This window comes from Notamacropus eugenii, chromosome 5, assembly GCF_028372415.1.
Source record: "Notamacropus eugenii isolate mMacEug1 chromosome 5, mMacEug1.pri_v2, whole genome shotgun sequence".
Lineage (NCBI taxonomy): Eukaryota > Metazoa > Chordata > Mammalia > Diprotodontia > Macropodidae > Notamacropus > Notamacropus eugenii.
The window spans coordinates 416,291,026-416,314,970 of record NC_092876.1 but is presented as its reverse complement, the minus strand read 5'-3'; the positions used below and the strand labels follow the sequence as shown (position 1 = coordinate 416,314,970).

The 23,945-nt window shown below is 36.2% G+C and overlaps 1 protein-coding gene across 3 annotated transcripts in view; it reads left to right on the top strand.

The window, feature by feature from the left end:
* The window catches only part of SLC37A1 (solute carrier family 37 member 1), a 136,009-nt gene that overhangs the window by 52,584 nt on the left and 59,480 nt on the right, over positions 1-23,945 (top strand). For all 3 annotated transcript variants that reach the window (XM_072614878.1, XM_072614876.1, XM_072614877.1), the window contains exons 4-8: positions 665-791; positions 4,574-4,652; positions 8,237-8,372; positions 11,286-11,362; positions 19,505-19,671. In XM_072614878.1, the coding sequence (XP_072470979.1) occupies positions 665-791; positions 4,574-4,652; positions 8,237-8,372; positions 11,286-11,362; positions 19,505-19,671 (586 nt within the window). The remainder of the gene's footprint in view (positions 1-664; positions 792-4,573; positions 4,653-8,236; positions 8,373-11,285; positions 11,363-19,504; positions 19,672-23,945) is intronic.

Below are 23,945 nucleotides of genomic sequence, written 5' to 3'. Positions count from 1 at the left end.
TGCCTTCCAAAGGGAAGGGGTGGGGAGGGAGGGAGGAAGAGAAGTTGGAACTCAAAGTGTTAGGATCAACTGTCGAGTAATGTTCTTGCCACTAGGAAATAAGAAAAACAGGTAAAGGGGTATAGAAAGCTATCTGCCCCTACAGGACAAAAGAGAAGATGGAGACAAGGGCAGAGAGGGATGATAGAAGAGAGAGCAGATTGGTCATAGGGGCAATTAGAATGCTTGGTGTTTGGGGGGGGAGGGGATAAAAGGGGAGAAAATTTGTAACCCAAAATTTTGTGAAAATGAATGTTAAAAGTTAAATAAATAAATTTAATAAAATAAATAAATAAATAAAATTAAAAAAAAGAAAAAAAAAAAAAGAAAAAGGATGTCAGCTATCAGGCTAATTTGGTTAAGGAAAAAGGTTTTTCTCCCTTTGTGAAGTGCTGCAAGTATTGTGTGTTTGTTAATATCCATACCTCATTGCCTCTGATATCTGCCTTCTGCTTTCTGTAATCACTTCCATTGTATCTATTTGTAGGGAAGAAGGTGGGGAGGGTTAACCAAGTACCATGTATAAAGTTAGACCGATAGTTACATTTATATTATTACATTGTAATTGACTTTCCATTGTACATGTTTTCTATTTCTTCATGTATTCTTTCCTTTAATTCACTAGGGAGAATTACATAAGCAGTGCGCTTCACAGGGTAAGGTTAAACTCAACGTACTTAATGAAAATGCCTTCCATGATCCTGTAGAGAAAATTTCAGATAATGAAACTTACTGCGGCTGGGCACCATTTGGTAAGCTCACTGTTCCAACAATCCCTTGTTTGTCTATTTTATTTGTCACTTATAACAGCTTGGTGAATTTGCATATGAAGTGATGTGCAAAAATTATATTTCTTTTCTTGCCTTACTAATTTGTGCAATAATTGTGGACTCGCTTAAGTTTAAGTAGTATATTTTAATTTCAAAGACAGGGCTCCCAAAAGGAAAAAAAAGTCGCTACTATAAACATTGCAGCAAATAAATAATTTATTTGCAATAATTTGGAGTTATTCGTATCTTTTATTATTTAGTCTAATAAGACTAAATTTTTATTGGTGCCTTTAAAAAATAGCGTTAGTTTCTGAATATATCCCTACTATTCAGAGTGTTTTGCCCCAAGTTTTTTTTTAAAAGAAAAAAATTAACAAAACCAATCAACACATGAACTGCATCTGACAGCATATATAGTATTCAATATCCATAATCCTCTGTTTCCATAAAGAAAGTTGGGGGCGGGGCAGATTTTCTTAACTCTTCTTAGGGACCAGACTTGGAAATAATAATTACAGTTTTCCATTTCACTCTGTTGTTTTTTTGTTTTTACATTATTGGAGCAATTATTCACACTTACATGTACGTATACATATTATATATACGTATATAATATATATATGCATACATATATATGTACTTTTTACTAGTTAATATTTACCCCATATAAGTTCATAAAAGTTTTCTCATGTTCATCTGTGCTATTTACATTAATCATTTTTAGAATATAATAATATTCTATAATATTAATATGCCACAGTTTGTTTAGCTGTTCCATAATTGATGGGTACCTATTTTCTTTCCAGTTCTATACTATGATGTTATGTACTGCAATTAATATTTTGAGATATTTGGGACCTTTCTTTCTGTCTTTTATTTCCTTGGAGTAACATACCTAGTACATATGGAGGTATAGTGGTATCCCTATACCTCTATAGAAAGTGGCATCTCTGGGTTCCAGAGGTGGATGTATCACTTTCTTCACAAAATTCCATATTGCAAAGTCAGGGAACAGTTAACTTAAGAGGTTTTGCTTAGTCCTAAAACAGCAAAGATGTGGTAATATTTTACTTCTATAGATTTGATCACCACCCCCATCTCCATATGGAAATATAACTGATCAGCAGCACAGTATATGATAATATACATAGTCATCCTACATGTGGAAGGGCCTTTATAACGTGATACTTTTTAATGCCCCTAGTTAATCAGAAATCCATGTCAACATAGCCGTAGGCCACAAGAAAACTGCGTTACAAGTGGCACACCTTGAGCTTTGCCTTACCCACAGACTAATCAAGTTCTTGACCATCACTTTTTCCTAACCTGTATGGGAGCGGAGGGGGCTGCACATAGTAAAGAAAGGGAAAACCTGGTAGATATTGTTGATATTGGTCCTATCAGATACCAACCCCATTGCATGTTCTAAGTCTTTTCTAAAGCAATGGGGTCACTCAAAAAAGAACAGATCTTTTCATGGGAGGGGGAGGCATATTGACTTGGAAAACCATAAATTAACATTATCTATGTTGTATTATATTTTAATTTATTTTGCTAAACATTTCTCAATTACATTTTAATTGGATTCCCATAGCTTTGGGGAGTTTGGGGCTTAGAATTGAATACCTCTCTTCTAGAGGACCTTCAACAATTTAAGTGCTTTTAGAAATTTTCAGAGTTTTTAGGGTTGTTCATTTTTTTCTTTAACCTTTTAAGCTGTACCTTTCCCATCCTCAAAGAGTAAAGAAAAGAAATGAAAAGAAGAAAACATGAAAGCATTAACCAGAAATCCTGGATTTTTCCTTTCCCATTCATATCTCAATTCACATGCCAGATCTTTGCAGTTCTTAGTGGATCTCCAAATGTAAGGTGTGGGTGATGAGTCAGAGCAGCACTGGGAATATCTAGGACACAGCATAGATGATAATATTTCTGGCAGAGACGCAGATTCTTCATCATTGAGCAGGTTGAACCTTGTTAAAGTGGCAAAAATGTCATAAACTTCTTGCATACAACTTGTGGCAAGATCTAAGTTGATTCTGAAACTTTCCCAATACCAACCACCACCATTCAGTATTCCCCTCTCTGATAGTCACACCATAGAAGTGATACAAAATCTTGGATCCCTTGGAGGCATCTATGGAGGAGTTGCCATCTTTTCCTACAGTGAAACCTCCAGGTCAGAGATCATATTGTGAGTTCTTGGCTGTGGCCTCTCCATCCCCACCCCAATCAGAGAGAGATCTCTTCTCTGCTATCACAAACCCTGTTAGCTGTCTCTTGGTCTGCACTGCACCATCCCTAGAAGCCAAGAGTTCTGCCTCTAGTTACTGAATGTCTGGGCCAGTTGACTTTCAGTCCAAAATGGAACAAAAAAAAACCAGGTAAGGCTGAATGAACATGGTGGGTTTTTTTAACTCTCCTGAGCAACCTCCTCCTGAACTTACTAAACTGAATGAGAGCCTTCTCCTTTTCCACCAAGAGGACTTCTCATACTCCTTTTTCATCATACAACCAGAAGAGACCTTGGCAGTGGGTACCAGACTACCATATCTGACCATCTCATCATCTCACCCTCCATATTTGCAGTTCCCTACCTTCAACTCAACCATGAGCCAAGAGGCCATCTTATCCCAATTGTTGACTACACCAAACTCCAGAGCCTGACTCTGGCACCCTGTAACTTCAGGTTTGATGTTGTGACTATGTGAGGCACTTCTAAGTCACTAAACAGTGAACTCAGTCTTAAAATAGCAAGGATATGAAATAAACATATAGTTGTGCTTAACTTCTATTAACTCACTACCCTTTCCCTCCCCATTTCCATAAGGAAACACATCTGATCAATAGAACAGAATTTGGTGATTCACATTGTCTTCTGATATACACTATGTTGGAAGGACCTAATCCCACATGAGTGGAACGTTTTTATGCCCTTAGGTGACCAGGGAGCCAGATCAATATAGTCAAAGGTCACAAGGAATCTGCTTCAAGAGAGAAATAGACTAGCATTTCATTTCTGGTATTAGCTTTGATTACACTGCTTCAATGAATATCTATTTCTAAGGTTCTCTATCTCCCTTTTAATCTGCCTCAAACTAAATTTCTTTAAATAATTTCTCTTCCTTTTTCTCTTCTTTCCTGCCTCCTTCCTTCCTCTCTTTTTCCACTTCTATTTCCTTCTTTTGATCTTTCTCTTTCATAGTCCAGACCAAGCGAGGCATTTTCAGGATATGCTGGAATTAGCTTTGGAATTGTCTTGGATCACTTTTTAAAAACAGAATAGCTAAGTCTCTCACAGTTGTCATTGTTACAATATGGCTGTTGTTACATACAATGTTCTCCTGGTTCTGCTCAATTCACTTTGTATCATTTCATATCAGTCTTTGTGAGTTTTTCTGAAACCATCTGGTATGTCATTTCTTATATTGTTTGTATACATACATGTGTGTGTTTATGTATATGTATCTGTATATATCATGTAACATATATGTGTGTATTTGTGTGCGTATATATGTGTACATGAAATGATCATTTAACATCAAGGCATAGGTATGTAAGTTCCAGACACATCAACTTTATCTTTCCTCACTAAGAAATCAAGGAAAATATTAGGAGTCACATTTCCTATATTCACACCCACCCCTTTCTGACTAAAGACTGTTACCCAGTTATCGATGAGGATAAATTTTTGTACCTTTTTTAAACCCTCTCTAAACTAATATGAGGATGGACACTAATAATGAACTTATCTCATTATTTAGATAAAAAGAACTATCAGCAATTACTGGGAGCATTGGATTATTCTTTTCTTTGTGCTTATGCAATTGGAATGTATTTAAGGTAAGAAACATTTAATTTGGTTTTTAAGACACCTCTTGATATATGACTGACATTTTTGTTAGGTCTCATAACCCTCGTCTAACCTGTAGCCATAGCCTCTAGGGAAACAGAACTACTTGGACACTTCATGCTCTGTGACACAACTTTATTTGTCACTCAGAGGCAAGAGGAATGGTGGCCCCATATCTAGCTCAACTCTGCTCAGATGATGAACTCTAGCCTCAAATGCATTCTGATGCCCTTTTGTCTCTACTCCAGTCAGAGGGCAAATCCATTTTCCCCATGGGAAAAAAACTTTTAATGTAGTGTTGATATAATCAAGAATCACTGTGTATCTGTATGACTCTTAATATTCTTTCTCTGCGAATGGGCAGAGAAGATAAATAGTGAATGATGCTTACTTATCTCTTATTTTGTTTTGGTTTTTGCCTGCTTTATACCACAAAAAAAGAAAAAAGCTGTGTCCCTCAGAGCTTAAAAAATTTTCAATTTGCCTAATAGTTCCTTATTTTCTCCCAACAGTTTCTTATTCCTTTATAACAATATAATGTTAAGTAGTTTAAGTATTGTTCCCATTTTACAGATGAGGAAACTAAAACTTTGAAATGTTAAGTGACTTACTCTTGAGACAGTAAGTTGGAGAGCCAGTATTTAAATCCAGGTCCCCTGATTCTAAGTCTAGCATACCTTAAACTACTCTGTCCTGTTTAGATATGGATACTTGACTTAAAATATAGTAGAGAAATGGTTCAGAATGCTGTGTCAATGACTAATGTTTCAGAGAATCATCAAACTATACGGTGGTATAGATTGGCAGCACCTTAGAATACATCTAGTCTAATTTCATCATTTGATAGATGAAATAAATGAGGTCCAGAGAAGTGAGCAACCCTTAGCCCTGGTTAACACCAGGAACATAATATTCAAAGCTTGAGAGTTCATTATAATTTTAAAATTTTGAATATCAACAGAAAATAAGTAATTATCAACTTTTAGAAAGTAAGACCTGAATCAACCAACCAATTAATTAATAAACATTAATTAAGTATCTACTATTTGTTAGATACCATGCTATGTGCTGGGAATACAAAGACAAAAGCAAAATACTCCTTGCCTCAAGTAGCTCATGTATAGTTGTATGCAAAATACATATCAAACAGAAACAAGTTAACCTTGGAGAAAAAGGCAGATCAGAAAAGACTGAACATAGAAGGTTGCAATTGAGCTTAGTTTTAAAGGAAATCAGGGATTCCACGAGGAGGAGATGGAGAAAGAGAGTACTCTAGGCATGAGAGATTGCCAGCGTAAATACATGGAGATAGAAGATAGCATGTTGTGTGTGAGAAACAGAAAGAAGAGCATTATGGGTAGATCATAGAGTGGAGGGGAGCAAGGGGTAAGAGAATGGGGTCAAATTGTAAAGAAAATAGAGATGTGCTGCAAATTCATTGAGTAGGGAAGTGACATGGTCAAAACATAGCTTTAGAAAAATCATTTTGGCAGCTGAGTACAGGATGGCTTAACTTGGGCAGAGACTTGAGGCAGGGAAGGCAATTCAGAAGTTGTGCCAATAGTCTAGGTGAAAAGAAATGAGAGCCCAAAGTAGGCTGTCCACTGTAAGAAGAAAAAAAGTGAATTACGTGAGACATAGCATAAACAGAAACAAAATTTCCCTACTGATTTGATACGTAGGGTGAGAAAGTGAGGAGTAAAGGATAACATTGGTGATGAAAGCGTGGGTGAGAGCCTGGGTAAATTGAGAAGATGTTGCTGCCCTGGACAGTAATATGAAAGTTGGGAAGAAGGGAGGGTTTGATGAAAAAGATAATAAATGTAGTTTTAAACATTTTGAGTTTTAATACGTTTGGAATATCCAATAAAATGTACAACAAGCAGGAGGTGATGTAGGGCTTCTGCGGCATGTTTGAAACTGTTCTTGATACTTTTTAATATCTTATTTATAAAAAAAAATTTTTTTTGAGGAAAAGGGATGTTCTGTCAATTTTTCTAGTAATTCCATCAGAGCAGGAACGCCCAGGGTTACAGCCTGTTTGTCAAAGTGCTGGCCTTTAGTTTCAAAAGCAATTGAAAGGAGAAAGGTATGAGGTTTTTAAAAAGACCTTTAAAAATTAGGAAGCAGTAAAGAGAGGATTTAAGCAGGTACAACATATCAAATTGGAGAGTTAGTTGCTAGAAAATAGCTCAGCTGAAATCCTGAAGTTTTTTACTCCTAAACTCCAAGATATGTGAACAGCAAAGCAAGTTTTACATTCTTCTGATTGTATGTACACTGCAGCCTCATCTTTCCCTGAAGTACTGGAAGCTATTTCTTCCTCAGAGAATTCAGTCACAACCAGTACCGGAAGAGCTTTGTACCTGTTGGCTAACTCCAAATAGCCAGGGGCTTTTTCTTTTCCCTTTCCCTCTTGGTATACATGTATTTCAACTCTCTAACTTCCTGAAACAGGTTGGCATTGCTGCCTCTTCACATTCTTTCTCTTCTTTGTGTTCTCCTTGAATCACTTATGCCATTCTTTCCTATATCATTTTTGCTTTCTCTTCATGTTGGGATGACCATCTGTACTTAGTATATGTATGTACACACACACGCACACACACACACACGCCATGCACATATCACTTTCACTTCTTTAGCCCTGTTTTCTCATCCAAACTATGAAGATGTTAGACTAGATGCACTTCTAACTCTGAATTCTAGATGATATTAACCAGATGTTGGTGGAGGGGAGATTTGGTAACCCCTGAACTTAGTATGCAGTTTTAAAATTTATTTTCTTCTGTCTCAATTTTGAAATGGGCCAAGTTCCAAATTCAAGGTAGATTTCTCTTACTTTATGAACTCAGAAAACAATCTATTTGATACACTTTTCTTTGGATTTAGACTGGAGATTGGTGCTGTAAAGTTTGCATTGAGTCAAAAGGCTTATAGGGCCATATGTGACCTCAAGGCTGCAGGTTCTCCACCCCTGGACTAGATAGATCATTTAATTCCTCTTTTATTTGCATTGAACAGAAGCACTTATAAATCTTTTAGGTTTTGAAAAGCTTTGCCTTCAGATTGGAACATAAGGTGATCATTTATTCAAGTAATTTAGGATAGTTTAGCATTCCTTAAGGTTTTCCTGGTAATGTTATTCTGTAACACATTTGGCAAGCACCAACTGGAGTAAACTGAAAGGAGTTAGTTCCCTAGAAATATACATTGTGTTGTGTTTCTGTGTCATTTCATGTTCCTTCAGTTCTGAGAGTTGTATTTTAAAATGTCCATTTGTTGTATGCTATTGACCCTAAAAGATTGCCTTCTGTCAAGATACCTGTTTTATTTACTAATTAATAAACAATATTCAAGAGATTTAATTCTTTTTGATAAAGCAAGTACCTCATTATAGCTTACTGTCATTTTCTGGCTGATAAATGTTTTATTTAAGTTATGATTTATACCCTTCTTGGAATATCTTAATTGTTTGTTTCTCAAAGATCAACTAACAGCATAAAAATATTCTGAAAGTAGTTGTTCAGTGATGAGTTTTCTTGCCCTTTGCTTCCTCATTTCTCTTTTTCAGTGGCATAATAGGGGAACGCCTGCCAATTAGATATTACCTAACTTTTGGAATGTTCGCCAGCGGAGCCTTTACAACCCTTTTTGGATTGGGATATTTCTACAATATTCATAATTTTGGTTTCTATGTCATAACTCAGGTAAGTACTTCAGCTTAAAGTAAATCCCACATAGGTTATACACATGGGAGTTTTATGCCTTGGTAACTGGTAAAAGTGAAGTGTTATAGTTATTCTAGTAGTGTTGGAGCTTAGGACAAATGTTACTTCTAAGTTTCTGTTTTTCTGTTTGAAACTAAGGTGACTCATTCAACCTTTAAAGATTCTTTTGGTTTCAGGTATTTGTTCTTTAAGGAACTTCTTTTAAAATGAAGAAGCCCTTGGTAAAGCAGTAATATAGACACATCTCAGTTTGAATTAATGTATAGTTTTGTTTTTCTCTTTGAGTTAACTGGAAAGTATTAGGAATTGAGTGCTTTGATTTTGAGATACATGGAGTCAAAGAAGGAGGAGACAAAGCCCTTCTCATGAACAAGTGATCCATTCCATCCCATCTTCTTCAAAACATTGCCCCCCTGTCATCTCTACTGTCTCACTAATTATCCATAATTCCTAGTCCACTGAGTGCTTCTCTGCTGCTTAAAAATGGACCCATGTCTCTCCTATCTCTTACTTGCTCCATGCATCACCACTAACTTTCATCCTATATCCTTCCTACCTTTTGTGGCTAGATTCCTAGAGCGGCCTTCTGTAATCAGTTCCTCCATTTTTTCCCCTTTCACTTACTTCTTAATTCCTTGCAGTCTGATTTCTGACCTCATCATTAAACCTAGACTGTTCTCTCTAAAGTTATTAATGATCACTTAATTGCCAAATTTAATAGTCTCACACTTTTTAACCTCTCTGCAGCCTTGGATATGGTTCATCACTCACTTCTTGATATTCTCTCTAGGTTTTCATGATACTGCTTTCTCCTGACACTCCATGGTACTACTCTTCCAACCTGTCTGAATATTCCTTCTCTGTATCCTTTCTTGGATCATCCAAGTCATGTCTATTCACCATGGGGGTCTCCAAAGCCCTGTATTTAGGTTCTTTTTTCTTTTCTTCTTTTCTTTTTTCTTTTTTTCTTTTCTTTTGCCATACAATTTCATTTGGTGGATTTGTCTGCTCCTGTGGTTTCAATTTTCTTCTCTGTGCAGATGACTTTAAATCTCACTTGTCCAGTCCTAATCTCAACCAGTCAAAATAGTGAACAGAGCATTGGCTCTAAAAAGTCAGGAAGACTTGAGTTCCAATATGGCCTAAGACATTTGCTAGGTATGACCCTAGGCAAGTCATTGAATGTCTTTCTGCCTTGGTTTCCTTCTTTGTAAAATGAGGATAATAATAGCACCTACTTCACAAGATGGTTGTGAGGATCTATGAGATAATATATATAAAGTGCTTCACACTGTGCCTGGCATATAATATACACTTAATAAATCTTCATTCCTTTCTCTTTCTCCCAGTCTCAAGTCTTACATCTCTAACTGCCTATTAAGCATCTCATCTTTGATGTCCTTTAGACACCTTAAACACAATATGTCCAAAATCGAAATCATTATATTTTACCCAAACCTTTCCCTCTTCCTAATTTCCTGATTACTATTGAAGGTGTCACCATCTCCTGCTTGCAATCTCAGTTTCACCCTCAATTCCTCACTCTCTCACTCTCAATGTCCAGTCATTTGTCATATGCTGTCATATCTGTGTAACTTTTCTTTTATATGTCCCCTTCTCTCTTCAAACACTGCAACCACCCTGATGCAGGTCATCACCTGACATCTGGATTAATGCAACAGACTACTAATCTCCTTGTACATCCCACTCCCATCCTTCTTCCAGTCAGCTTGATTTCCCTAAAGTGTGTGTAAGTGCTGGACTTGGAGTCAAGAAGACCTAGGTTTGAAGACCTAGGTATCCTACCTCGGACACTTGCTATAGCTATGCCACCATGGGCCAGTACCTCATTTCTCTTGGCCTCAGTACCTAGACTATAAAATGAGGGCTTTAGACCATATGGTAACTAAAAAACTTTTATCTCTAAATCTATAATCCTATGAACTTTTTATTACACAAGCATTAATTTGTATGTGTGTTTGAATGTATGTACGATGTATTTATCCCAAGTTCATAGATTTTCTGTTTAAAATGAACAGAAGAAATTATCAGTGTCCTATCTGATTTTCATTCTTATACTATATAGTTCTTTTTGATGTTATCAGTTCCTAGTTTTTTAGTAGGGAAGGTGATTGTTTTGTAAGACAAAATGTATTATGGGATTTCCAACTCAAAAAAGTTAAAATCACTGCTCTAATGTAGAATAATTATTCATTTTTTTGAGTATTTTAATGTTTAAGCACCTAGTAATATAGAAGCTTTTCATTAAATAATAGGCCCAAATTTATGGTGATGTCCAAAGCAAGATAAATCAAGCCAGTCCCTGCCCTAAAAGTGACTATATTCTAAAATAGATATTAATATTGACGTTAAGTTGTCAGAGGTTACTCTACAGCCAGATAAACTCAAGAGATGTACACAGTTCCAAGGAATGCTTTGGGGCCAGTAGTACACTAGGAGAGACTCAACTAGGATGGTCCTAGATTTCCTAGAAAGAAGAAATATTTTGAGAGCATTTTAATCTTGGTAACAAGCACCTGCAGAAACAAAAAAAAAACCTAAACAATGTTTAATTTAACATTTAACATTAAATATCGGTTAAGCTCACTTGACAATAAACTTAACTAAAATTTCTAGTAAACTTACTGGAAGTAAAGTAAACTTCTAATAAACTTACTGGAAATTAAGCCCAGAGGTCTTTTCAAATGCTAAGAAAGGTTGCCTAAATTTTCAAATTCAGTGATAGTATCTCAGTGACAAATTAGACATTCGTAAAAGATACAGCTGAAATCAGGTCTTCTCCCATACTACACACAAATGCAAGCTATATACTCCATGCCCAAATTTAAGAAAAATAGATAGTGATAACCTTCTTTTTTTTTGTTTTTTCAGATAGCTAATGGCTTGGTACAGACCACTGGCTGGCCTAGTGTGGTGACTTGCATTGGCAACTGGTTTGGAAAAGGAAGGTAGTAGAAAATTAACCAAGTTCCTACTCTGTGTAAAATACTGTGTTAAGTTCTTGGTATACAAAGACAGAAACAATATAGTCCCTGCTGTCAAGGGGCTTTCCACTAGGGGTACTAGATAGATACATACATACATAGATATATAGATAGATAGATACATAGATAGAAAGAGATAAAGATAAAATAGTGACAGGGAAGAGAGGAGAGGGGAAATTAAAGGAGAAGTGGATGATGGAAACCAAAGCGCTCTTAGAAAGTTTGAGAGAGCCTCCAGGGAATTATCAGGAAAAACTTCACAGACAAGATGAAACCTGAATTGAACCTTTAAGGACACTCCATGTATAAAACTGTCTAACCAATCCCATCCAAGGACCAACATGGAGTGAGCATTACAGTATGAATAGGAGTCCTGAAACTAGCTGGGGAACACTGGATTTAACTGAATAGGGAGGGACATGATCAAACCTATACTGTAAGAAGATCAGTTTGATAGTGAATGGAAAATGAATTGAAGTGGGGAGAAACTTGAGGCAAAAATATCAATAAGCAGGCTATTGCAATAATTGCAAGCAGGCACTGAGGTGATAAATGGTCTGCACCAACATTGTGGGCAGAAGAAGGGCAGGGGTATGCGGGAGATGTACAATTAATAATTGAATCCATGGGAACTGGTGAGATCACTAAAATAAAGAGGAAAAAGGGAAGAGGACACAGAACAGAGCCTAAGGAGAAACCCATTAGGCATTACTTGGCTTAAGAGCTAGCAAAAGAGATAAGATGAAGTGGTCCGACAGGTAGGAGGAGAGAGCGAGGTAAGGAAAACCCAGAAAGAAGAAAGTGTTAAGGACAAAAGAAAGATTGCAGAGATGTCAAGAAGGATAAGGATGGAGAAAAGGCTGTTAGTTTTGGCAATTAAGAGATCAGTGGAAACTTTGGAGGGAGCAGTTCTGTCTGGTTGAATGATACCCATTCCTGACAGATTGAACAGAAGAGAGGGAGAGGAAAGGGAAAAGGAAGTAGAGGCACTGATTATAGATGACTTTCTCAAGAATATTAGCCATGGAAAGGAGGAAAGCTGTAAAATGAAATCTAGTGGGAATGGACAGAAAAGGTGAGATTTTTTGAGGATGGGGAAACATGTTTGTAGGTAGTAGGGAAGGAACCAGTAGACAAGGAAAAAATTGAAAATTAGTGTGAGAGTAGGAATGACAGAGGGGACAATCTGCTTGAAAAGATGGGATGGAGTAGGATTGATTATTTGGGCATTTGGGTTAGCCTTAGCAAGAAGAAGGGCCACCTCTTCATGTGAGACAGTCATCTGAGTGATGTTAGATAAGTGGTAGAAGAGAAGAGGGAGATATCAGCAAATAGCCTCAATGTTTTCAGTTAAATATAAGGCAAGTTTTCTAACCAAGAGGCAAGTTTTCTAACTGAGAGGGTGGGGAGAGGGGAGCTATGGGACATTTGCAAAAGAAAGAAAAGATTTGGAAGAGGTGCTGTGGTGAATGGGATAGGGAGTTCTAAAAAACTTGCCTTGAAGCAGAGAGGGCCCAGTTAAGGTTATCATATAGCATAAATTTGTAACGGACACAGTCAACATGGTTTTGTGATCCTTTTTCCAGCTTTGTTCAGCAGTATAGGAGTAGGAGCAAAGGCAGCAGCACATGGTGAGAGTAATTCAAGACCAAGGCATGGTGATGTGAATTTGATAATACCATAAGGGGCCAAGAAACTTGAGGGAAGAGGACAGTGTAGAGTTGAACTGGTTCACCAAGGATTAAGAAGAGGAAGGGAAGAGAGAGAAGTCACTATAGGGGTGATGGCAAATAAAAGGACTGTCATGTGTCCGTTTCTCCATGTAACTCATAACATTTGCTTTCAGTATTTAGATGCTATGATATTCAGTGCCTACATGTTTAGTATTAATATTTATTTATTGCCTGTGGTACTTTCAACATAATGTAGTTTGTTTATCTGTTAATCAAGTCTATTTTTGGCGTTGTTTTTTGTGAGACTTTCACAAGTGCTACCCCTGCTTTTTTGAGTTCAGCAAAAGCAAATAGATTTTTTTTTCTAGCCTCTTATTTTAAATGTCAGTGTTTATGATACAAGTGTATTTCTTATAAACAACATATTGTCAGACTTTGCTTTCTAATCTGTTCTGCTATACACTTCAATTTTATGGGAGAACTCATCTCATTCACTTTATAATCATCACTGTTAATTGTGTTTTTTCATTCTTCTTATTTTCTTATATTTTCTCCTCTCTTTCCAACTCCCAAGGGTAGTGAGGATTGTGCTCAGCACCAATACTTAAGTTCCTTTGTCCTTCTCCTCTTTCTCTCATCTAGAGCCCCAAAACAGGTTTTAATTCTTTCTTTCTGTCCTTTTTAAACCTCTTCATCATCTATCCTCCATGGTTAGAATTTGTTTTGTTTATGAATAATCCATTCCTTAATCTACCCTCCTTTTTTTTGGTCCTTCTCACTTTTCTTCTTTCCCTTCTGTTTCCCTAAAGAATTAAATATATATCTTCCCCAAAATGCATTCGTATATATTCTTCCCTCCTTGGACATTTTCAGATGAAAGTGAGGTTCAAGTCAGTCAGTCAGTAAGCATTTATTAAGTGTCTTCTATGTTCCGGGCACTCTGCTATGCCATGGGGATACAATGAAAAGAAATAGGCATTCCCTATACTCGAGGATCTCTCAACCTAATGAGAGAGACAACACGCAAACAACTATGAATAAACAAGACATATATTGGATAGATGAGTGAAAATCAATAGAGGGAAAGGCACCAGAATTAAGAAGGATTAGGAAAGGCTTCTTGTAGAAAGTGGGAATTTAGCTGAGACTTGAAGGAAACCAGGAAAGCCATAAGGCAGAGATGAGGAAAGACTGTATTACACATATGAGATACAGCCTATGAAAATGCCCAAAGCCCCAAAATGAAGTGCCTTATTTAAGGAACAGCAAGGAAAGCAGTGTAACAGGATTGAAGCATAGTGTAAGGTGGGATAGTGTAAGGTGTAAGATTAGAAAGGTGGGAAGAAGAGCCTCCATTATTATGAAGGGCTTTGAATGCCAGAGGATTTCACACTTAATCCTGGAGCTGATAGCGGATCACTGGAGTTAATTGAATAGAGGTAACATTACTTTAGGAAAATCATTTTGATAGCTACATGAAGAAGTGGAGAAAAATTTCTGGTCGGCAGAGCAGCCAGCAGGTTGCATTAGTACAGGCATTACATATAGATGGTGGCAGTATCAGGGGAGAGAAGGGGAAGTATTTGAGAGATATTGCAAAGATGAAATTGACAGGCCTCAGCAACAGATTGGATATGGGAGAGGGAGTAAAAGAAATTGAGAACTAGGTTGCAACTTACCTAGGCTGCAAACCTGAGGGGTGGAAGAATGATGTTACGGGAAAGAGGAGGATTTTGAGGGAAAGATAGTCAGTTTGCTTTTGGACAAGTTGATTTTAAGAATTCTGTAGGATACCTGATTCAAGATGTCTAAGTCACAAGTCACCCACTCACTCCTCCTGAACTCTTTCTTCTTGCTTACATATTCTTCTCCTTGGGTGTCTTGATTATCAGAAACAATTTCCTCAATCCTTCCTATCCCTTTTTGTCTTTGGTATACTCTTTCCCCCACCCCTTTTTCCTTCTGTCATGATCATCAAATTATCAGCCTTATTTAGCTTTCTCTATGACCCTTGATGACTTTCAAGTTCTGATGGGATACCTTTATCAGTCTGCTCCATTAGAGTATAAACATTTCCTCCTTGTTTACTTGTTTCCAATTGCCCACTCATGTTTACTTGTCTGTGTCACTCTTGATTACTTTGTATTTAAAGATTTTTGCTTAGCTCCAAACTTCTCATCAGGAACGCTTGAAAGATTTCCTTAAAGATTCATTTTTCTCATCTGTAGGATTTATATTCAGTTTTTGTTTTTTAATTAATTTTATTTTCAATTCACAGAACAAAATAAGCATTTCCATAACACAGTACAAGAAAAAAGATGACTGCACATGAAACTGCAAATCTACCATGCACAATTTTCTATTCTCTCCAAATATGCAATCATTATGTAATACAGTATGTCATGTACATTTCTTTTTTTTCCTTTTTTTCATTCCCCTGTCACCCTAGAGATGGCTGCCATTAGACACAAATAGGTGTGTATGTATGTGTGTGTGTGTATATATATATATATATATATATATATATATATATATATATATATATATATATATATACATATGTAAAATTATTCTATACATACTTCATTTTGGCGGTTCTTTCTCTGGATGCATATAACGTCTTTTTTTTTCATGTGTCATTTGTTTTTAATTTGTGTATTTATAATAGTCAAAATGACTTAGTCATTCTTATATACATATACATACATACATACATATATACACACACACACACATTGCTATATACTGCTACTGTATACTATATACATTGCTGCTCTGTACAATGTTCTGGTTCTTTCCATGTTGTTCTTCATCATTTCGTGCAAGTTTTTTTCCATGCCTTTCTAACACCATTGAGCTCATTATTTCTTATAACACCATAGTATTTCATTACAACCATACACCCTGAAATTTCCTGAAGTTTCAGGAGATCCTTGCAATTCCCAGTTCTTTGCCACCACAAAGAAAGCTGCTACAAACATCCAATTCCCATTCAAAATTATAATTAGTATTTGTAAATTTCCCTCTATCTTATTTTTATTCACTATTTTCTTTCTCAGTCTCCCTTTTTACCCTATCCCCATTACTTTACCTTCTCCTCCCACCTTCCCACCACCCACTTCACCCACCCCTCCAAGACAGTCCCCCTATTCTCTTTCCCTGACCCCCCAATCTCATGCATTTCTCCAAAAGTCCCTCTCCCAGTTTTTTCACATCTCTACATGTTCAGAAGACCTTTCAGATGTACACATCTTCAACCCAGATGAGAGTATCCCAACATTACCAGCCCTCCTCTTCCTGCTTCCTATGTATTAGTTCTTTCTTTTACATCTCATTTTTATAATATAGTTCCTCTTTTTTACCTTTTCCTACCCAGTTGTGTTTTTTAGAATTACCCCATTATAAAAAACTCAGCCCCAATCTTTCTTCCAAGCTACCTTAGTAATGATGATGGTTTTAAGAATACTGATAGCATTTTCATATAGATAATAAGTAGACAGTTTGACCTTAATGGATGCCTTATAATTAGTCTATAATGTCTTCCTTATATTTCTTCAGGATCTTTTATATTGAATTTTCCATCATATATCGAATTTTCCTGTTTTGCTGGGCAAACTATTTTTGGCTGTAAGCCTATATCTTTTGACTTTTGGAATATTGTATTCCGTGTTCTCCTCTTCAATTTATTGTGGCTACTAAATTTTATGTGATCCTGACTGTAGATCCCCTCTGTACTTCAATACTTTGTTCTTGGCTCTTGCAGTATCTTTTGCTTTTTTTAGCTTGAAAGCTCAGAATTTTTAATTATGATATTCCTGGAAATTTTCATTTTGGGGTTTTGTTTTATATAGTAATCTGTGGATTCTTTCTCTTTTTACTTTCCCTTCTGTGCATACGAGATTCAGACAGTTTTCTTTTATAACTTCTTGAAGTATGATGTCTAGATCTTTTTTTTATCTTAACCTTCAGGTAGTCCAGTGATTCTAAAATGATCTCTCCCTCATCTGTTTTATTAGTAAGTTTTTTTAAATGAAATATCTTGGATTTTCTTCTTTTGATTTTGTTTTAGTTTTTCTCATTTTTCTATAGAATTATTAACTTCTGTTTGATCCCTTCTAATTTTCAAGAAGTCTGTTGTTTGGATTTTTTTTTTTACCTCTTGTGCTAAACTGTGAATTCTATTTCTGAATCTTTCTTACTGAGCCCTCATTTCTTTTCCAATTCTTTCTTTCAGTGCCCCAATTTCATTTATAAAATTATTTAAATGATTTTTCAAAAAAAAATTCTCCTTCCGTTATTCCTAGAATTCTAGTGAAATGTGCCCAAACTGTGTTTTTCATTGAAGCTTTGCTTGGTGGTATTTTGGAACCATTCTCTTCTTGATTTGTGAATGGTATAACTCATCCTTGGTGGGATTTGGTTTTGTTGTTATTATTCTACTAGACTTACTTTCATATTTGGGACTGTGTGCAATTCTGGAAAGAATGCCTAGGGCTTGCTTGGTTCTATTTTCTTTTCCCTTAAGTCTTAATTTTTTTTAATCCATTTATTGAATGCTTTAAGGATATCAGACATAGTCCAAGTTTGAGGATCTGCAGCCTTTTAGTACACTTAAAGCATCCTAATGCAGGCTGATGTCTGATTGTTGTCCTCCTAAAGTGAGTTTTGTAAGCTCCTGAGCCAGGTTTGGGTCTAAGCAACACAGTTGTGGGCTTGCCCCTGGTTGGAACTACATTAACCTTCTGTTTGATGCAACCACAATCAGCTAGCTAGAAATCTCTGCAGATTCAGAGGGACAGAACGGTGGGTTCTCATTTGATCTCAAACCCTGCCTTTGGTATTTCACTGTAGACTTCAGATAAGACTAATAGCTAGATCTGAGACCTTATTCTGCTTCTAGGGTCAGAGTCATATAGCTAGCTGCTCCTCCTTTCTCAATAAACAACCTCCTGCCTTGGTCTGCCACATCATCAATCAGCCCTGAATCTTTGACCCAGTTCTGGAGTATGAGTGACAAAGTTGCCAGGTGGCACCTGTCCTTGGGCCTTCACAACATCAGGCCCTTCTGTGCTGGAACTGGTACCTCTTTTTGTTCTAGTGCTGGTATAGAAATATACCCTGGTATAGAAATAATGCCCCATCATTTTCTCTCTTTTCATATATAGCCAATAATTTGTGTGTTCACTATGAGAGAAAGAGAGATGCTTGAGACTTGTGTCTACTACTTCCCCCCTTCAATATTTATGATTAATAAACTGTAAATAAAATGATATTTATGATTCATAGATACGATGTTTCTCTATTAGTCTATTACACTTTGGCTCTTTTGTTTATAATTCCTGAGCAATAGTTTTCACAGTCCCCTATCTTCACTTTCGCACCAAAGTCATTGAGTGTTTCAGTTCATTTAAGTTGAGAGTTTTTGTTGAATTCTCCATAGAATTTCTCTAGCTTATTTCATACAGTACATGTTGGTAAATAAACCATAATTATCTTTACGGCAATCTTTTTACACATGCTCGTCTTCATTATAAGTTGACTAAATGTCCAAAAGATTGTTGTCTTTTGGTAGCTTAAAAGGTTATTTGCTTTTCCAAGGAGGACTTATACGTCATCTTTCCATTTAGTTCCCTGACTTCCTTTACATCCCAAATAAAATCTCCCTTTTTACATGAAGTCTTCCCTGAACTTCTTAATTCAATGCTTTCTCTCTGTTAATTATTCCCTATTTATTCTGTACATAACTTGCTTGGACATGTTTGTTTGTTTGTTTGTTGTAAGACTGTGAGTTAGATTGTGAGTTCCTTGAAAGTAGCGACTGTCTTGTTTCTTTTTGTACATCCATGGTTTAGTACAGTGCCCAGCACGTAACAGGGGCTTAATGCTTATTGATAAAGTAGTTACCACTTTCTTTTGTCTTCTAGTTTCATTTGTAGTGAGAATGTAAATATCTCTATGATTCATTTCCTCCAGGAGCACCCTCTCTGTCCTTACCTCCTACCACTTTGCCACTATTTCTGCAGAAGCTGAAGGGGCTAACACAGGATTAGGGTCTATCTTGTATTTTCCTTTGTTTTCCACGTTGCAAAGGCCAAAGAATTTGTCACCTAGTCATGGTGATCACTAGAAGCCTTGGTTTATATATGGTTTATATAGCTCTGTGAAAACATTCCTTTACCTTCGCTAATTGTAAAATAAATATATTTTTATCCAACAATAGCCTTGTTCAGTCCTGAAAAACCCACATTGTTGCAACTGGGGTTAGGTATTCTTTATATTTGTATGCTTTATGAAATTGAATGCCTAATTTTTCTTTGGAAAACACACACAAACACCACATCTTATTTAAAAATGCATATATTTGTAATATATTTTCATTTTTTTTAAAGCTAAGCAGTAACCATCTCATTTTTTTTTTGTTTTCTTCTTTCAGGAGAGGCTTGATTATGGGCATTTGGAATTCTCACACCTCTGTGGGAAATATCTTAGGATCTTTGATCGCTGGCTATTGGGTGTCTACCTGTTGGGGACTATCTTTTGTAGTACCTGGTATCATCATTGCTTCAATGGGGATAGTATGTTTTCTCTTTCTAATTGAACGTAAGTATGGAATTCCATGAAATATAAATTGCCCTACAAAGCACTTTGTAAGTCTAGTCATTGGTTTAATTTCGCCAGTAAGGTTTCCTTTGCTGGCTCTTCCTCTAGGTCATGCCCATTAACCATTAGTTTCCTCCAAGTCTCTGTCCTGAATCCTCTTCTCTTCTTTATATCATATCTCTTGGCTATCTCTCATCAAATAACATGACCTAAATATCATGTCTCTACAGATGATTCCCATATATATAGATCTAACCCTTGTCTTCTGAGCAAAAGCCCAAATATCATCAATTGCCTTATGGGCATCTTATACTATATGTTCCATAGTATCTCAGTCTTAACAAGACTAAAACAGAAGTTACTTTGTCTTCAGAATCCTCCCCTGTTCTGAATTTCCTGTTACTGTCATGAGTACCACTATTCTCCCATTGGCAACCTGAGTGTCATCCTCAACTCCTCACTCTCACTCATTCCCCAGAGCCAGTCTCTTGCCAACACCTTTCATTTTTTACCTTCACAACATCTTTCTTATATGTCCCTTTTTATTCATTCACACAGCTAGCTACCCTTAGTAGTGCCCTCATTACCTAATGCTTGAAAGTTTGGCAGTAGCTTTCTGCTTCATCTTTCTGCTTCACCTCCTCCCACTCTACTTTATCCTTCACTCATCTGCCAAAGTGAACTTCATAAATCACAAAGCTATGTCACTCCCCTACTCAATAATTTCAATTGGCTCCTTATTACTAACAATATTAAATTTTAAATCTTTTGTTTGGCTTTTAAAACTTCATGAAGAGCTTTATGAAACCTGGCCCTTCCTATCTTCTTACACATAATTCCCATTGACATCCTCTACCATCTAGTTATGTTGGTCTGCTTACTGGTGCTTAAACACAACACTCCATCTCCTGACTTTGCACTTTTACACTAGTTAGCCATCTTTGCTTCCCCACAATGTTATCTTTCATCACTTCCACCTTCTGACTTTCATGGCTACCTTGAAGACTCAAATGAGATCTCAGTTTCTGCAAGACGTCTTCCCTGTTGCCTCCCTCCACTTTCCTTCTGGGATTGAAGCGATTTTTCATTAGTACAAATAATGTAGTCACATTATCCAAATTCATGATGCATATTTCCTTTGGACTGGAACCAATTACTATATTTTATATAATGATAACTTTGAATAATATGAATTTGAATATATTTGATTACTACAGGAGACATTATTTGTACTAATTAAAACCTAGATATACTTCGAACTTATACTACAAATATCTTGTACGTACATAGTTGTTTGCATGTTGTCTCTCCCATTAAAATATGAATTCATTGAAGGCAAAGATTGTGTTCTTGCCTTTCTTTGTATAGTCAGTACTTAACCCTGTGCCCATCTTAACAATAAATGCTAATTGATTAATTGATTTCCCTAGCATTACACACATATATCATATGGTAACCTTATTATTCCTCCTCTACTTCTATTGGACAGATTTTTCATTATTTGTTAGCAGATTTCCCAAAATGTCCTCCAAAAGCAAGTGGAAACATTAAAGAGTTGAATGATAGAGATGTCTTTATACTTGAATATGAGGAAAAGCACTACGAGTAGATGCATATTTGCTTTCCTCCTTGTGAATCATCTCGAGCCCTTAGTCTTTTTGGTTTCTGCTTGTATTCATCATCTTTAGTCCATTATCTGGCAGACAACTCCAAGAAATGTGATGGACGTGAAGCATGACCAAAGATTCACTGCTCTCTGCGTACTGAAGTTGCTTGCTGTTTTCATGAAGTCCTGAAGGGTAGCCAAACTGATATTCCTTTACTATGTGGTGATTTCTAAGGTGACCTTCCAGCTCCCCTTCTTACCCACATGAGGCTTCCCTCCTCCCTTTTTATATTCTGTCCCTTCTAAGGCCCAGGTGTACAGCATATTTCACATGTAATGAACCTCCCATTGATATAATAGCCTTACCACTAAGTGAACATAATATTATCCACCTACCTCTTTCTAACAAGAAGTACAGTGTTATATACTTAAAACTCAGGGCATATCAGACATCCTGATTACAAACTGTTTGAGGTCAGAGACTATCTTATTAGTAAGGAGCAGATATTGATTTGGTTTTTTATCTTCAATCAAAACAACTTTACTGTCTGTGGTCCTTACAATACTTCGTGTCATTTTAGGTGTTGTAGTGGTTGTTATTGTTGTTTGGACCCATGATTTCACTGGCTTATGGAAATTCCAGTAAGGAAATTCTCTATACCATTGCAGACCAACGTTTATTCTGCAATTTACAATCTTAGGAAATTGACTGAGAGGTTAAATGACTTGCCCAAGGTCATGCAGTCAGCATGTGTCAGAGTCAGGATTGGAGTCCTGACTCTAAAGTGGGCTTTCTATTCACTACATCACACTGCTTCTCACCTTGGAAATGAGCTTAATAATAGTAGTAGTTTAATAACTATTTGTTGCATTTTTAATCATATAGAGATGGTATACATATAATTTAAAATAAAAATAAAAAAGTCAGGAAAGTTTTCCTCTTTGTCCCACACTGAAATTTCAAAAGATGGACCAACTCCATACTAACAATCATGAGTGTGTGTGTTTGCGTGTGTATGTGTACACACACATTTGTAATTCCATAATACTGCCAGGAGATATAAGTAACATATATGTTCATAGAATGGGAGAGTAAAGTTTTAATTACCATTGGTGAAAATTCAATTCATCATTTACCTGGTTCTTTGACGTAGCTCAAAACAATAATATCAAATGTTGTTAGAGAGCTCCCTACTGATCACTACAAATGAGAATTGATCAAGAATAAAAATTATCCATTGACATTTAGTATTAATTCAGTTGGATCTTTGGTTTCCATGTCTATCAGTTTCTCCTGTCTCCTACAGCATGTCTTTCAAATGTCCTTTTGATTCCTACTTTTTTTTCTCTAAAATCAAACAAACCATTTCCTCATTTTCATTACTCATTTTAGAACATTCACAAAAATGAAGTTTCTTCATGCTATCACTCCAACCATTTCTGTACCCAGAACATCGAGATGATGTTCAAGCTTAGATTACAAATAAACCATCCTTTGGGGGCAAAAGCCTTATTTTTAGTATCTATACTTTTCTCATAGTAAAACCCTTGAGTCTTTTATCGTGACAACAAATAGGCTTTATAAAAGATTCTCTAAGAGCAGGATAAAGTTGACTCTCTGTACAATATCTTGATTACTGTTATTACTTCTACTCTAAGAGTATCTAACTAAGCATTAACTAACAATTGTGCACTAATGAGGTGCCCTTTGAAGGTCAGATTGTACCTTCCCTTTACTTATTCCTTTGCTCAGTAATTTTCCATAGTATTCCAAAAGAACTGAAATATATTTCTCATTAAACTGACAAATGAAACTTGTATCCATTGTACAAATTCTGTATTTAAATGTCATGCTCTAAATCTATAGTATGTTTAATTGAATATTGCACTTTTCTATCACAAAATAAAGCTTGGTTCTGGAAATAGAAATAATTATTTCTGTGGTTATGCTTAAGTTTGAGATTTCTTAGTGTTATCATCTCAATTAAGTTAACTGTTACTGCACCAACTAGGTGTTGTAAAAATGTTGTACTTCCTACAAAAGAAAAAAAATAGTTCCTAATTATTGCCTGCTCTAAGAAGCTTACCATCCAACTAAGGAAACAGACCACAAAGTGTAAAATAACTGAAGACTATTTTATGGAGGAATAGAGCTACATTAGAAATTGATTGTGTTCTTAAGCAATTTAGTTATGTGCTGCTTTCAAATAAGACTGCATTCCTAAAATAAGGTCTTTTTTGAGACAAAAGAAATATGTTGTTGCTCAGTCATGTCTGACTCCATGACCCATGGACTGTAGCACACCAAGCCATTCTGTCCTCCACTGTCTCCCAGAGTCTATCCAAGTTCATGTTCGTTGTTGTTATGACACTCATAGTTTCTATGACATCTCATTCCCTACCAATCCCTTTTCCTTTTTCAAGGTCTTTCCCAACATCTGGGTCTTTTCCAATGAGTCTTGTCTTCTCATTATGTGGCCAAAGTATTTAAGCTTCAGCTTCAATATTTGACCTTCCAGTAAATAGCCTGAATTAATTTCTTTTAATATTGACTGATTTGATCTCCTTGCTGTCCAGGGGACTCTCGAAAGTCTTCTCCAACAGTACAATTCAAATGTCAATTCTATGGCACTCAGCTTTCCTTATAGTCCAACTCTCACTGCCATAC